Source organism: Engystomops pustulosus, chromosome 5, assembly GCF_040894005.1.
Source record: "Engystomops pustulosus chromosome 5, aEngPut4.maternal, whole genome shotgun sequence".
NCBI classification, from domain to species: domain Eukaryota; kingdom Metazoa; phylum Chordata; class Amphibia; order Anura; family Leptodactylidae; genus Engystomops; species Engystomops pustulosus.
In genome coordinates, this window is record NC_092415.1 from 155,623,673 (window position 1) to 155,641,183 (window position 17,511).

Genomic DNA, 17,511 nt, shown 5'->3' on the forward strand with positions numbered 1-17,511 from the left:
TCCCTACTTTCCTAGCAGTCACTGCTGGGACACTGGGCAGTATTTTCCCCATTTCTATATAACCCATTCAGGTCTGTGTATGTGGCACCTGTATTTCTATCTCCTGCTGACCAAAAACATGTGTACTACATTTTTTATTTTTGTCATTCTTTGCCCCTGCTGTTAATCAGAATGGGACAAAAGGGCCTCAGGATTAGAAAAGGCCCCTGTCACCTGTAGATAACAATGATATGGCTCAGCAGTGTATAAAATATCATTATGTAGATTGGGATTACTGAGAGGCAGGGAATCCTATATAGAATATTGTATTATTACAACCAGAATTTATTCATATAAACATCAACTTATTAACTAAAGCTAAAGTACAACTGGTTACTTGTGATACTGCTGCAATTTTCATCTTGTTTACTTCAATATTTTATGTGTGTGGCTATCATGTTGCTCTGTTTATGCTAACCAAGTATATTGTCTTTTTATGTTCAATAGCTTTATCTCCCTCCTCGTAAGAAGAGATTTACCTAAGGAACAGACTTCCATCTGCTGTGACTATCCGGAGAAGGGGCATTATAGGCCTCCCTGCCTTAGACCTATACGTTACTGGGAATCTAGAGTTGCCGAAAAAGAAAGAGACAAAAGATTTCCTCAGAGATCAGTGTGCCAAACATGGACTATGTAAGGATGCACACAGGGATTTTCCAAATGCTGCACATACAAGAAGAAAACACACTTGTGCCCCACCATTCCTAATAATGGGCAGTACACAATGTAGGCCAAAGTTAACTCTTGTCCTTGCGTCCAGTTTTTATAATGACCTACACAGCCGGGAGCCAGCAAGATGATTTTTTCCCCTCTTAAAGAGCTTCAACTACAGGATCTTGGACTGGGCCGGGATGAGACATCTCAAAGCTATCTCTTTTCGTTCTTTTATTGTTGATAGATTTTTTTTTTTCTGTTTAGATGCCAAAATCAACAGTTTATGGTTTTATGGTACAGACTCATTTTTGTACTTTGAAAGACAAAATGTGAAATTTTTTTTTTTTTGTCGTTCTAATGTAGACTTCCCATATCCAACATTTTTGTGTGTCCAATGTCTACACATGCGAACAGTTGCTGGAACCCTACAGAATCGTCTGATTACTGTACTAAAAGCAGATCTTCTAACCAATTAACCCTTTCATCTCAGAGCCACAACCTGCGTCTGAGCGGTGATGTCCAATGTGTTTTTTTTTACCTCCTTCTGTAAAACATTTTATAAATCAGTCAGGGAACATAAGCCATCAAAGTGCCATTATACACAAAGCAGTTGGTATGTTTACATCAGCTAGTAAAATGCCTGTAGCTTGTGAAGACGTTGCTTTCTATGTCATATCTGAATAGGGGGTTTATTGAATTTAGAAAAAACATCCCTCATTATAGTTATGGCAAAGACCTATTTGGAGGTTAATAGACAATACTAGCAAAATGACATGATCTGAAAAAGACGAAGACCTGTGGTTTTTAACATATTCATACATAAAGGATTAATAACTTTTGGCACATACCCACATTTGTTGTTCATGTCCCTATTCCCATTTAGGCAGGAAAAACACATATCTTACAGCATCTTACAGTCCACGCATGGTCCAGATTTTGCCAAGTTGGAAAAAAAATGTAAATGCTTCAGACACTGAGCACCAAAACCTGTTGTCTTATGCTGTGGATATTCATTGTATTTGTAGCATTTCAGACCTATCTGTGCTCACCAAATGCTTCAGTCCACAGGATATGTCATAAACAGAAGAAAGATGCAGGTTCTACCTCTCAGATCCACACCTGTCCTGGGAACAGAGGTCTGCTGAATGGAGTGTGTGCTACCCATGAGCAGACACTCTCCATTTACTCTATGGAAGGTGAGTCTTGGCCCAGAGTTAGGACCGGCATCTATCATCTATGACATATCCTGTGCATATTTCCTACATGGTCTACATGGGACAACTGCATGAGCCAGATTTCATGAGCTCCAGGTTTCTCATCCAGTGTTAGCCACTTTGATAAATGTGACGCATCTTTAGACTAGGTTTATGCTGCCTAAATAATAGACAGAATTAGTAAATCACCCCATTGTATTTGATATAAATTCATACCATTTCTACAGCACAACACATTACATAGGGGTAATTAATCAACACTGCTGGTTGTCTTGTTCATAAATGCATTTAATTCACAATAGTGCAAGACTTGACGCCAAGATGTCCGTAGGAAAGATAATGCAACCTATTCTGTAAAATAGTCTTTTCACAGCCGCCACCTTATATTCTTGACTCAGGTTTAAGTTTACATACTGCCAGAGTGGGGTTTTATTTTAGGTTCCAGTCAATGTTTTAGAGCGTACATCTGAATGAAACCTATTTTAGGGAAAAAGCCATATTTCTTCATGAAATGTTAGTGTGCACAGTAGTAGTCGCAGACAAGGAGTATGTATGTAGGCAACATTTGCTCAAAATTAGGAAATGATAATGTGTTTAAAGGGATGTCCATGCCTTTGATAGTGTTATGTTTTCCTTATGTAAGGGTATTTACACCCACTTGTTTCAAATGGCCAGGCTTTCAGATACGTGTAGTGCTGCAGTGTATGATGTTTCTCCCCCTTCTCACACACGCTGGGTCTATTGGAAGGCTCCTTCCTCTGGATAGATCAGTTGTGCCGCAGGGTAGTCTGCCTGGTTTGGGTGCAGGCACGGTGCCGGTAAGCCCCACGTTGGCCCACTCTGCCACCAGGCATGCCCCTCTGCACCCATTTGGCGAAATGGTGGCATTGTGGAAAATGGAGAAAATCCCTGGCAAAAAAACCCTGAGAAATATGCCCCATATTGTTCATTACTTTGCCTGGTACTACACGTACCTCTGTGCCATTAACTTGCATAGAGAGGAGCTGCAAAACCACACACAACCACTACAAAATAGATTAGTGTTGAGACTCTTTCAAACAGCAATACTAAGGATAAACCAAAAACCGCTTTAACAAAATAACTAGTCGTCTGCTGTCAACCCATTTTTGATGTAAAGGAATGCTCCAACCATAGTTTATACTACTGGAACTGAACTACTATTCAGGCCGAATACTAGTTTGGCCTTTATTGAGCCAACATGAGATGTTCAGAGCTCTAACTACTCTTATTTCAGAAATGAACAGTACAGCTGATGATAACATTTGCAATATACTTGATTTAATATAAAAGGCTCATCTGCCCCATTTTATTTAGCTTCTTTCCTCTCCTGAAATGCAGGCCACGTTCACACATTGCGTTTTAGATATTGTTTTTCATAAAAACACAATTCCAGTGAAAAAGGGAGGAGACTTTCCCGATCTCAGATGCTTGTTTCTGATCACAGGTATTTATTAATAAATGCAAAACATATTTTACCGATAAACAATGCAGATGTTTCTCATTCCCCAGCACAAGCATCTCAGTGCATCTGCGCTAGGAAGCGGCTCCTACCTGCTGCTCTGGAATTCGTTTCCTAACACCATTCAAACCAAATGTGTGAACAGGGCCTTAAGGCTACAAGTCAACCAAGTGGCATTGTAATAAGTGAAGTTTTTATCAGCCTTTTCTGTACGAGTTGTTGGCGTGAATACAGGAGGGAAAGCTAATTTATACACAATGATGAGAGCAGTGGCGAAATAGGATGGGGGAAGTGAGAACAAAGAAACTTTTTTTTTTCTTTTTTTTGTATATTTAAATGTTCTCATCTGCAATATTGATTTATGCAATTTGACTTTGGTTTCCATTTTAACTTCTTGTAATAAACATTTCTTGGGCCTTTCATATGGTGTATATGTGGGAACTGTCCATTTTGGGGAATGGATTACATCCTGTGAATGCACCATTCGTCATTGGCCTGTAGTTTTTGGTTGAATCATATTTTATTTATAGGGGTTTGGTGTAACAAGGCTATGTTAAAAGAGAGGATCATTTAAAATAATTGAACATACTTTAGTTTCTATGCTAATATATGATCTAAATAAAATATATAAGATCTGCTAAGCAAATGACGGCGCTTATCTTTGCATTACTTATGAAGTGCAGGTCAGCCGTTCAACTCAGGGATGAAAGGGTTAATGCAATGTTGGCCTATGTGTTACAGGTTTGAACTAATCTAATAAACTCAACACACCATAATATTGCAGCTATGCAATTTTTCTTTCTTTTTTTGTAAGTGGTAAATTTAATTTACGGGTAATTATTATTGGCCATTATGGTACATAAAATATGCTGTAATTTATGTGTTGTAACCTTGTTATTATTGTATGAGATTTATTTTTCATGCTACTTTTCACAGTAAAGGAAATCCTGTGCTGGATCTTGTTGAGAAGTCTCATTTAAAACCTCACTTTTTTTTTTCCTGTGAATTTTTTTAGCTGGCAAAATTTTTTGTAATACGTTATTCAGAAATTGAAGCACCTTGTACCATCGCTTGGTCAGACTGGCATTAAAAATGTTGCAGTAATTTTCAATGTGTACATTTATGAGTTAAATTAGAAATGTTAGACCATTTACACAGAAAAAAAAGCAAAAAAATGAATCAATAAAAATCTTAATCATTGTTTTTGTTTCCAAAATAGTCTCCTAGTAAGGGCCGGTTCACATATGACTGTTTTGTATCAGTTAAAGCTTATTCAGACAACCGCGGACCCATCTGTGAATCCTAGTTTGGGGGGGGGGGGGGAGGCTCAGATTTCACAGCCGAACCACAGCTCCAGGGACAGGCCTCCATGATATACCGTTATTATATTTTGATAGGGCATTTTGGGACAGGGCGATACAACTGTTTATAAGAATTCTAGGGTAAGGGGGGATTTGAATTTTTAGAGGTTATATATTTATTTTTCAGATCCCCTAGGGCAGTGGTGGTGAACCTATGGCATGGGTGCCAGAGGTGGCACTCAGAGCCCTTTCTGTGGGCACCCAGGACATCACCAGAGAGGACTCCAGGTATCTTCCTGCAGTCCCAGACAGCCCAAGACTTGCTGTACACAGAGCGATTTAAAGTGACAGGACTACCTGGGACTACTGGAGGAGTGGGAAGGTGTGGACAGATCTGGATTATCAATGTAGCTCCTGCTCCAGCCCTGACAATTCATCCTGTTTATGGGAAGCTTCAATGATCATCTGAATTGCTTCTATTTTCTGCTTTATTGGTGTCTTCAGGGTGCTGATATGAATGAAAGCGGTGGCAGAAGGGAGTATAAATCATGAATTAAATTTCTGTGTTGGAACTTTGCGATAAATAAGTGGGTCTTGATTGCAGTTTGGGCACTTGGTCTCTAAAAGGTTCACCATCACAGCCCTAGGGTACTTTACCCCAAGGTTGTATGATCGATCCTACTATATACTGCCATACTCATTCATTACATTGTGCAAATCGGACATGGTAATGAATAGGTTAACCGGTAGCAGCCTCGAGTCTATTACCCAAAATCAACTAATTGGATAACTTCAGGTATAACTAAAACAGTTAATATCTACTCTACAATAGCTTTATATACTCCTTTCAAGAAATAAGAGAAAAATACAATATTCCCAAAGCAGCTTTCTATAAATATCTCGGGCTGAGTGAATACTTGCAAAACATAAGAATATCATTAAATGCAAAGAAAACTCTATATGGCGAATTCTTCCACAACAAAGAAAAAAAATAAATAAAGACATAAGCAACGGTTATAGGGAAATATTGCTTCTTAATCTTCCAGATAAACAACCCTTCCAGGGAAAATGAACGATATGACATACTGAATGAGACTACCACTTGGGAACATGCATTTTCCTCAACTCAAACATCTCAATGCATTAACCATTACTTACCTTAATACATGTATGGTGGAATTGCAAACCAGTACAGCCATTATGGAAAACAGTCTTCAACAAACTCAGAAGCATCATCCCCTACCCCATCCCCGGGACCCTGGTCTTGCTTTATTATCCCTTGGCCTTGAAGACCCATCTTTACCACATCTAACAATTATTTCCCACATACTAAACACAACTAGAAACCTAATAGCAAAAAACTGGAAGTAGCCAGTGTTACCCACCATTAACGAACAGGAATTTTAAGATGCAATCTTTAATAGCAAACAACAGAGGCAGGGAAAACATTTGAAACAAAATGGACTGATTGGAATAAATTTCTCCCAGCCAACCCATTATGATTCTTCTATGCAAAGACCCATAACACTACAATACGTAAAGGAACACAGAGGCGCTGTAATTAGTACTACTTGTTTAATTACGTTTTTTGCATGCCAATACTTACACAATGCATAATGTAATATGTACGTATTACTTAAATTACAATGATATGAGAATAGGGCAATATGTAATACTAAGGTACAACTGTACGAGTGTGTGGTAATGCTCTAAAACAATAAAAAGAAAGTGACAAAAAGACAAACAGCCTCGGGTCTTCGGAAGACCCGAGGCTGTCATGGCAACCATTGACATCTTGGGAAGCGACGATTTTCACTATGTTTGATCACTCTCCATTCGCCTGCAGCCAACACGTGACGAACTACTCGCCACACGTCATTAAGTGGTTAATATATTCCCATCTTTTCCGTACATAGACTTCCTTAATTTTGTAATCTATGACATCACGTACCTTCTCTGACATGTTCAACATTTGTTCAATATACTTATGTTGTGAAACCTTCAGTTGTATATTATTTTTCAATTCTTTTATTTCATTTCCATTATCCATGAACAGTTTCCGCTCATGAGTCACATTTAGATTCATCAATTTAAGTGAGCACTAAGAATGGTGTTCCAATCTTCTAAAGATGTGTCAGAGTGGGTAGTCGTGGGAAGTTTTTTTTTATCCTTAATCCACTAGGGGTCATTTTGCGTTCCAGATACGAATCTTATGTTGCTGCATCCTACCAAATCCAAGCTTCATTGTCAGATGGTTTCAAAAGTTGATTTCATGCAACAAAACAACTAGAGGAACCATCCTCTAAGGCAGGGATAGGGAACCTATGGCTCGGGAGCCAAATGTGGCTCTTTTGTTGGCTGCATCTGGCTCTCAGGCAGATCTTTAATAAATAGTGATGGCTGCTGTGTTTGTCTTTGGCTACATGCACACTGCCGCGTGCCCGCTGGACCGTAGCACGGCGGGCACACGGCAGCGTGGGGAGAGGAGGAGGAGGTGAGCGCTGCTCACCCCCACCCCTCTCCATAGGATAGTATGGGCAACGGCGTCGTAATACGGGAAAAGATAGGACACGGAGCGTCAGCCGTCATGCTTTTTTTTTTGCTGTGACTACCTATCTTATGGAGGGCATGTGCTGTGGCTAGCTATCTACTTGGGGGGCACATGTGCTGTGGTTACCAATCTACTTGGGGGCATGTGCTGGGTTTAGCTTTCTATTGGGAGGAATGTGCTGTGGCTACCTATCTACTGGGGGCATGTCCATATTGTAGGGCTCTTACGGAACAACATTTTAAAATTTGTGGCGTTCATGGCTCTCTCAGCCGAAAAGGTTCCTAACCCCTGCTCTAAGGTATTTTTATAAATGGCAGAGTATGAAAATTGTATAACACAACCTGAGTGGATGATATTAACTCCTTAACGCTCCATGACGTACCTGTACGTCATTGAGCTGTTAAGGGTGTATGAAGAGGGATCACCCCGTCATCATACAGACATGGGATTTGCTGCATATTGCAGTAAACACCCACGATCGGTACCAGCCCAGTGAATTCACAGGTCTTTAGCCACACACCTCATCCTCCACCACGTATAATAGCCTCCTATCCCATCTTATAGAGCTAATTGGTAGACTACTGGTCATAAGAAAATATAAGTTCATTATTCACTGTATACCATTCACGCAACGTAAGGAGCTTTGTTACTAGATGTGTTGGTTCTGCACTAGCAGAACCGCTCTGCAAGCCAAGTGCTCCCCATGTACCAGGAAAAGTTTAATGTATTAATACGCATGAGAATTTTTCAAAAAGTAAAACTGGGTGTGCAAACGTCTATGACCATGACCGGTGGTGAAACATTCCTTCAAGCATAGGTATTTATCTGGTTTCTAGTCCAGGGGCTGATATGTAGGCAAAATGTCTGCAGGGGAAATAAGAGACTCCACAGTGATAAGTCCATGCCACACCACTCGTGAAACAGCTCTTAATTGCAATGTGTGGACGCTAGTATGACATTCATCAAAGCTTTCTGAATGTCATGCTTGATGGTAAAGGGGCTGCCTTACACGGTGGAACGTGCTGAAAGAGTGTGGAGGAGAAGAGACTGAGATGCAGACTGCTGCAGCTGCCCCCCTCCCCCTGGGACTCACCTCATGCTGCTGGCAAGGAGCCTGGTAATGGGAGATAAAGTTTTATAAATTACTGAAATTATATAATATGCTGACAAAGGCATTTATAAAATCTATATAGTATAGGCTACTGGAACCTATCATCAACTAAACCTGATGTTCCTGGTGATATGTTTAATATCCTGTCCCCAGTACATAAAAAAAAAGAACAAACACTGGCCAACCCCTTCAACACTAGCACTGATGCATGAAATGCCAGAAGCACTATGTGGTTCCAGTCTCAGGAATTCTGGTGCACAGTGAAACATTTGCCAGGTCCTGCCTGGTGTAGATATGAGTTAGAACCTGCACGAGTATCCTTAAGTTAAAGTAAATTTAGCGCCCTGTGCCCTGCCCGTCACTCCATTAAAAAAAAAAGTGTCACGAGGGGGACAAAGTACAAATTTAATGTCTGTGACCTAAGGAATTGCTACTTTTACATGTGCCCCTATAGAGATAATTAGTGATTGAGAAGATACAAAACCACAGACTGCTGTTCCGATGGATTATACATAGAAGAAAAGCAAAGGAATGGTGGCCTATTCATTATAACGGTTAGTGCTATTGTCATTCATCATTAGTGCTATTGATTTGTACAAAATTACTAGAACTGCGTTTAAAACAAAAAAGATATGTAAAGCTGTTTTATTTGAAAAAAAAAAAAAAGTCTACATTCAGTTCTATCAAATGCACATTAAAGGACATTGTAAAAGAGGTGACAGTGTAACATATAAATTTTGCAATATTTACAAAATGTGAAAAATATAAAAATATTATAAAATAAAATTGCTATAATACGATGCCTTAATATTGACATGTGGCACAGTAATTGCAGAATGTTTCATCTTTGATTCTTTTCCAGATATATTAATGGGGTTGTTTCAGGATGTTAATGGATGTCTCCAAGACTCCTATAGGTAAAACTATGACATATGTGGCAATGCAGTTCCAAATAATTGGTTATGTAAGTTTATCTTGTTCAACCGTTTTAGACTTATAAGCAGGGGAGGATTAAGACTGCCATGGGCCCTGGGCTGCGGGAATATTATAGCCCCTGGCAGTCTGGAATCACTTCCTATACATGGTACTAGAATCAAGCTTCTTGGAGAATGGAGGATGTGTCCCGTTTGCCTGCTTTCAATTTGCAATTTCAGGACCTTTTGGAGGACCTTCAAAGCTCCTGAAATTGCTCTTGTGTACAAGAGTATTGAGAGTAGGAAAAAATGTACGAGGATTTCCTAATGGAGGTCCTTCTAAATATATAATGTGGTGGGTGGTTTGGGTGGCCAGGGCTACTGCTACTAAGCTGCTCTAAATGAAGGCAAAATTAGCTATTTTGAATTTAGAGACCATTTTTTCCATAAAGTAGAAAAAAAACTTCCTGTTCTCCACTGGAAATTTGAACCTGTTTATCTTCATTTCTAGAAGTGTAGGCAGCTGTGAAACGGATTAAAACCAGCCAAACACATGGTAAACATACAAAAACGCATCTGTTTTAAAAACACATGCATTTTAAATGGACTGAAAATACATGCTTTAAAACGGTCCAAAACCGCAACGTGTGGCATCACCCTTAAGGTACAAATGGGGACTGAGAGGCAAAATACTTTGGGGAATGATTCCCAGGGAAACCTGGAGAAGAATTATGTTTTTTTTGTTTGTTTTTTGTATGTTTTTTTCCCCCCAAAATGATGGTTATACTTTAAAGAACTAAAAAAAAATAAACTTAAAGAACCTAAAAAAAAGTTTGGATTTATGTGTAGCTTTTCCATAAGAAAGTTAAAAAAAAAATACAAAAAAATTTCTGTAAAAAACTCAACATAAAGTTAACTAATAAAAAAAACAACATTGTTTGTAACCCAACACAAGTTAAGAGCATTTAAAGAGGACCTGTCACCCAATTTATCGGCACTAGGAGGTACAGTGTAATTGTCGGACAGCTCGCAAAGCTGTCCGACGTATTCATGAGGGGGCGGGGTTGGGGCGTGGCTAGGGGCGGTGACTGCCGCCTAGCGCGCGGCAGTCACTGCCGGCCTATGGAGCGAGCGGGGTGGTCCGGGGAAGAGGCAGCACTTCGGACCGCCCCCTCATGAATACATCGGACAGCTTTGCGAGCTGTCCGATGATTACATTGTACTCCGCCGCAGTGTTAGATAGCGTTACCAGAGGTTTCCGCTATCACTGTAACACTGCGGCGTTTGTTCAAGCACTAGGAGCTGCTTACTTTAGTAAGCAGCTCCTGGTGCCGAAAATTGAGGTGACAGGTCCTCTTTAACCACCACATGAACGACATCAGCAAACAGTGTCTGGTCATTATGGATTAACAATGGCCAGTAAGGGTTAATATATTATTATATTATAAATTATCTTCATATCTACTTCACATACAGTACATGATTTCATAGTATTAAAAATGTAACACAGTACAGCTTTATGCCGCCTTGTAACAGGAGTGAGTCTGTACATTCCTCTGTTTCTTTAGGTCTTCAGGTTTTTTTTGTTTATGGAATTAGGTTTTAATCCTTGGATTCTTCTCAAATGGTTCCTCCTTGTTCTTAGTTAGGGGGTTGTTATGTAGGCTGAAAAAAAAATTCAGTTTTGTGAAATTACTTGTTGTGATGGAAGTATGTTAGAACACAATTGGGATAAATCCAGGCGTTATTCCTGTGGTTTTTAAAAAGAATTTCTATAAACTGGGTCAGGAAGTAAGAGTTGTCCTTAAGGCCGCCTTGTAGTGGTGTGGAGACTTATAGCCACTGATGCTTCACTAGTGGATTCTGGGAAATATGCAAATACGTTTTCCAGGATGGGACAAGGGAAACATTGGGGCACAATTACTAAGGGCCCTGCACCCAATTTTCTGCCGGACTTTGCACTTTTTTTTTAGTGCAAATACCTTGCACAGGTAGTTAAGAAGTGCCCCCGCCACATTTGTGTCGCACGGAACCCTTTTGTGGCGCAGCTGCACTTGGCATCATGTGACACAAATTAGGGTGCGCTCCGGTGCTCAGCTGGACCGTGCGCCAGATTTAACATGCAAAGTTCGACAGAATTGTGTCGCACATCCTTTGTTAAGGATACACTAAAAAAAAGGGTTGCACTCTGTTGGAGCAGTGCAGAGGGCGCCAGATTCATGAAGAATGGGTGCCAGAAATCCTAAATCTGGTGTCCTCTGTACTATACACAGGCAAACTGCTTTCAGTGCAGTTTGCATTGTTCTTAGGCCGTGGAACACATTTGCTCTACCTTGTACGGCAGCCCCCTTAACATCAAGCATGACTTTCAAGAAGCCTAATAACAAGATGTGGGATTTCAGCTAAACCAATATAACTATTCCAGAAGGAAAAGATTCCCAACTGTAGACAGCGCTGAACTGGTTAAGTCTCTTCAGTACAGCTTAGGGAATTGTGTTAGCTGAGAGGCTATTGACTAGGGTCAGGAAGTAAGAGTTTTTAATTAGCAAAGTCTCTGTAGGGAGAACTCCTATACAATATACAAGCCCCATCCAGCATCTAGCTCTCGCAACATACGTTATGTTACTGCAGCTCAGCCTTCATTTCCATTTCGTGCATGAACCCACTTCAGCCACAAATATTTTCAATTTCTAAATTGGATCTAGACTACAGGCGGCCCTCTACTTAAGAACAACCGACTTACAGACGACCCCAGTTACAAACGGGCCTCTGGATGGTGGTAATTTACTGTACTTTAGCCTTATGCTACAATGATCAGCTGTATTAGTTATCAAAGGTGTCTACAATTAAGATTTATGTTAACCCTGGTTCTTATAACAACCCAACATTTTTTAAATACGATTGTAACAGAGACCAAAAATATTCTGTCCGGGGTACAATTCTAAAATATGCAGTTCCTGACTTGCATATAAATTCAACTCAATAACAAACCTACAGAACCTATCTTGTACATATCCTGGGGACCGCCTGTATATGCCTGCCGTACCTTTACCTTTAGGGATACTTTCACAGAAATCATAATCCCCAAAAATAATTACTTAATTTTAATTTTTTTTTAATTTTCCATCAATGTAATAAAATAAGTTTCCAAGCTGCTTTTACTGGCCGTTTACAGTCTCGGTAATGCCTCTCATAAATTCAGGAAGCTGTCTGTATATATGTAATTAGAATGGCACCATCCAACATCTTTATGTCTGGTTAAGTTTAGGGTTTGTTCACACCACAGTTATTTCATCAGTTTTTTTTGTATTAGTAAGGGCTCTTTAACATCAGAGAAACAATTAGCAGTCTGCATGTATTCTGTTTGTTCTGTGTGTTGTATCTGCAGCCGTTGTTTTCACGACCACAAAAAAAGGGATAATTAGTGAAAACTTGATGGACAAACACCTGATTCTCAGACAATCGTATGAATGACAATTGTGTGTCATCCATTTTCTTAATGCACTCAATCTACAGAGGTTAGTGATCTACAAATGAGAAAAATATAGCACATGCAGTGGTTATCTTCTTATTTTTATTATCTATGGTCTCCTTCCTTCTAAAAACAACTTTATGTTAATTAATTAAAGGGCTCTATGAGGAGTTACCCAAGCCCCTCCGTGCTGCAGATTCATTGTGGCTGTTACACTGTGCAGGAGCACTTGCCCCTCCCACTGTGTGCTAAAACTTCCTCTGTTGCGGTGAGATTACATCAGCAACAGTGAGGGGAGGACTGAGCAGAAGCAGGGGGAGACCATGTAACAGCCTGTGAAGCTGCATCACGGTGTGGTTCTGATAACTCCCCCCAGAGCCCTTCTGTTTTAATTGGCATAATTATAAAAGTTGATTTTAGAAGGATAGAGGCCATGGATATCCCAATATTCCACCACCTTATAATGAATTCTCTATATCAACATCTTCTGACCTCTCATCTATGGTCTCTGTGTAAACAGGAACAATCACCTCATTCTCTATCCTTCTCTCACCTGCTATCACTATCTCTGCTACTTATTTCCCAATCCAGGGCTTTTTAAACCTATCCCACCATTACTGCAGCCATCCGTCACAGACCTATCTCATTAAAATCTTGTAACCACTCTAATCTACAGTACAACCTATCCATCTCTCTCAACCATCTCCACCTTTTCTCTCTGGAGCACCATGAAACGCATGCTTAATATGGAACAAAATCCCTGATATTCATGTCCTCTTCATTTCTCGGCAACTCTCTTTTCTGGGCCTAACGGAAATGTGGCTAACTCTTTCGGACACTGCCTCCCCTGTTGTGTGCGGTTGGTGGCCTCTGCTTTACTCACACTCGCTGGCCCTGCAATAAACCTGGTGGAGGAGTTGGCATCCCCCTGACAACTGCTCGGTCAGCCCAATGCTACCTTTACCCTCCCTCACACTACTACCTCTAAACTCCAAGTGGCTGTCATCTACCAGCCCTCTGGCCCTGCCACTGCTTTTATTGCCCACTTTACTACCTGGCTGCTTCACTTCCTCACCTCTGACACTCACTCCATCATCAAGGGTGACTTTAATATCCCCATTGATAAAGCTCATTCTGCTACCTCTAAACTCCTCTCACTTACCACCTCCTTTGGCCTCTTACAGTGGTCCTCTACAGCCACTCACACTTTACTTACTTTTCACCCACCTCTGTTCCTATCCAACCTGTCTAACACTACTCTTCATCCACCAACAACTAACTCACTTTCTCTACCACTCTGGCTTCAACCACTCCTGCAGCCCACTGGCCTATATAGCCAAGTAGAAATCTCAAATATCTGGACATCTCCAAACTCTCTGGGACTCTCCTACTTCTCTTTTCAATATCCTCATGCAAGAAGGTAGAAACTGCTGCCACCTTCTACAACACCACAGTGTCTTCAGCCCTGAACTCTGTAGTCCCCCCACCCCCCACACTCTCACTACAACTAGACAACCCAACCAGCAACCCTGGCACACCAAACTCACAAAACACCTGAGGCAAAGTGCCGGAAATGCTGAATGGTGTTGGAAGAAATCCCTCTGCAAGGATGACCTTCTGTCATACAAGCAGGCGGTCCTCACCTACAAATACGCACTTGCATCTGCCAAACAGGATTACTCCATTAATCTCATATCTTCTCTTTATCACAACCCCAACCTTTAATTCCCTTCTACGTCCTCCAGCACCCTCCCCAACCTTTCTCATTCAGCTGAGGATTTTGCCTCACACTTAAAAAAACTAAATAGACAACATCAGTGAAAGTTTCAACCTTCAATCCCTGCAACCTACTGAGAATATCCAATCCCTCTCTCTGTTAACGAACTTTTCTTCTCTTACTGATGAAAAAGTTTCCTCCATGCTGTAAAGCTCACATCTCGCTACCTTATCTCCAACCTCACCACTGTACTCATCCCAGCTCTAACTCATCTCTTTAGCCTTTCAGTATCCACTGGTCGTCTTCCATCTTCCTTTAAACATACATCTGTCACACCCATCCTAAAGAAGCCATCTCTGGACTCATCAACACCGCTGAACCATTGCCCTATTTAACTACTTCCATTTGCTTCAAAACCCCTGGAACAACCTGTCCATCTAGAACTTTCTTCCTACCTTTCCTCCAACTTGCTCTTTGACAAACTACAATCACTCCACCGAGACTCCCCCTGACCAAAGTCTCTAATGACGAAGGGCAAAAAAAAAATCACTATTCTGTTCTCCTCGTTCTTGATCTATATTCTCGGCCACTCTTGACCATTCTCTTCTGCTGCAGACACTATGTTATTTTGGTATCACTGACCTGGTCCTCTCTTGCATCTTCTTATGCCCCTCCAACCTGACGTGCAGTGGTCATCACTCTCACATTACCTTTTCACCTCGCCCCCTCTCTGTTGGCGTCCCTTAAGATTCTGTGCTCTTCACCATCTACACCTCTGGCCTAGGACATCTAATGAAGTCCCATTGCTTCTAATACGAGCCTTATACAGATGACTCACAATTATATTTCTGGTCCAGACATTTCCCAATGCTAGATATGGTGGTTTAAACCGATGGATAGAAAAAGTATTAGCTGTGGACATTCACCAGAGAGTTTGTCCCTGGCCTTTAATATGTCTAAATTTCAATTGATGTTCATGTTTTTGGGTTACCACTCTTGGTAAGGACTGTTTTAAATAGGCAAAGTCCTGTGTCACAGGCTAACCACACTGCTTGAACAGAATTCATTGCATCATATTGATCTACGATGCAAGGAATCCCTGCTTACCCTCTACACAGCATTCAATTAATTACACTGCCTTGCTGCTGTTTAGAGGGGAAGCAGGGATTCCTTGGATCTTAAATCGATATGACCCAAGGAATCCTGCTTCTGTTGTGTGGTCAGACTGAAACAGAGAATTCTGCATGGTCCACAATGGCAGGATGATCAATCTGTGATGTGTGAAACCGTCCTAAGTCTTGTAATGTCTCCATTATACCTTATACCCCATTATACCAGATTCCATATTGTTTTCTTCAACATTGAATGATTCCATAGCCGCTGAATACAAACTCATGTAGTAGGGTTTACACTCTATAATACTAACCAAAGCTCCTCTAAATCCAAGTTGAGGTCCAGAGCTTCTGCCATGATGTTTGCTCCATAGTTAGTGATGAGATTTTTAATCAGCCTGCAGTGAAGAATAATGGGGACAGCAGTGAGAATAAGACAATTAGAGAATATCTGTTTATTAGTTGAATACTTCCCACCAGAAGAGACATTGCGGAAAATTCATCAAACTGTTAGCGACTGAATTCCTTTACAACTTAACTCTAAAACACTTTGCAGCTACAACTTTTAATATAGCAAATTACGGTACTGGGTATCATGTAGGGTGTTTTTATACTTCTTTATTTTTTTATTTTCTGTCACTCAAATGTCAATATAGATCTTTGTGAAGTTTTTTAAAAAAATTTTTAAACACTTTACTTTTCCACTGTAACTGGGGTTGCTCTGCTTCTACAGTAACCCCGTCTGGGCCGTGCTGGGTCTAGTGAGGACCTTATACATTTCTATTTTGAAAATATCATTAATGTATTAGGTGGAAACCACCAAAGGAAAATCAGAGCTAAAACAGTGATCACATCACTTACACTTCAAGATGTTATGGAGTCTAAACTTTATATACAATGCGTTTTGGGCCCAATATCAATTATGACACTCACCCCCAATTTATCTCCTACTTGGCATCTTAGCCAAGACCAACCTTAACAGGAAACACCTAACAGCACACTGCTATAATATTATTATAATCTCTTATTACTTGTTGCATTCTATTGTGTAGGGTCTATAGGCCTCAATTCCTTTTTCATAAGTTATTCTATGTATGCCTATTATGGGGGAACATAGTTTCATCGTCATCTCAATGATAATAATCAAACAGCAAGTGGCAAATCAGATGCAGACCTCTTACTGATCATGTGGCATGAGTGCACATTCACTGGCATCTAAGCCATTCCAATCGAAGCCAACAGAAAATATATAGGTCACACTGCACTACATATAGTTCACTGGTTTAGGTGCCCACACCTGGTGACAGGTTCCCCTTAATGTTTTTCCAGAAACATTTAAAACAATTGACGTATTATGGTAGAAACGTTGTGCAATATCGTACAAAAAATCAATGACCAATAAATGATCTCACCACAGGTGTTTAAGTGTGCAGTTCACTTTCAACATTTCCGCAAAGCTATCGGCTGCATCATCTGTGATTTTATTTTCTGTCAACCTACAAAAAGAATAAAGTCAAATAATAATGTGTTGCACCAAAAATGTGCCATTTACTAATGCACTCACAAATGCTCCCCTTTCATTCAACCATCCATGGCGGCCATATGCCAGCTGTACGAACAGTGCATTGTGCATGGCAAGGTACAGTCACACACCGTGTCGTCACTAGAAAAAGTGCATTTACTCTTGCCAAGTGTATGGCCCAGCAGCACGCCTCCCTATGAAGAGGTGGGGGCGAGGGCGTGTATAATTAGCAGCCCGGAGAGCCGGACATCTTGTCCCCGCACTCTGTGGTACTAATTATAACTTTCTTTTCTTGGTGATCCCAGCGTGTGAAGCTGAGCAATAGACTGTGCCAGGATCAAGGTGAAGATGAGCGGGGGTGAGTATTAATAGGCTTTTTTTATGTTTTTGGGGTGGTTGGTTTCATTTAAACATTTAATTTGAT

The 17,511-nt window shown here is 40.5% G+C and overlaps 2 protein-coding genes across 8 annotated transcripts in view; one reads left to right on the forward strand and one right to left on the reverse strand.

Annotated features, from left to right (window-relative positions):
- Positions 1 to 4,587, forward strand: part of ZNRF2 (zinc and ring finger 2) — a 56,918-nt gene extending 52,331 nt beyond the window's left edge. The window contains exon 5 of the mRNA XM_072153507.1: positions 487 to 4,587. The gene's annotated coding sequence lies outside the window, so the exon portion shown is untranslated. The remainder of the gene's footprint in view (positions 1 to 486) is intronic.
- Positions 4,588 to 7,597: 3,010 nt separating this feature from the next.
- The window catches only part of NOD1 (nucleotide binding oligomerization domain containing 1), a 63,516-nt gene continuing 53,602 nt past the window's right edge, over positions 7,598 to 17,511 (reverse strand). For 4 of the 7 annotated variants that reach the window (XM_072153511.1, XM_072153508.1, XM_072153509.1 and 1 more), the window contains 3 exons: positions 16,978 to 17,061; positions 15,880 to 15,963; positions 7,607 to 10,929 (listed from right to left, as the gene is read on the reverse strand). In XM_072153511.1, coding sequence (XP_072009612.1) covers positions 10,860 to 10,929; positions 15,880 to 15,963; positions 16,978 to 17,061 — 238 coding nt within the window. In that variant the 3' untranslated portion in view covers positions 7,607 to 10,859. Of the gene's footprint in view, positions 10,930 to 15,879; positions 15,964 to 16,977; positions 17,062 to 17,511 lie in introns of all 7 variants that reach the window. The other 3 variants (XM_072153513.1, XM_072153515.1, XM_072153512.1) reach the window with 2 other exon arrangements.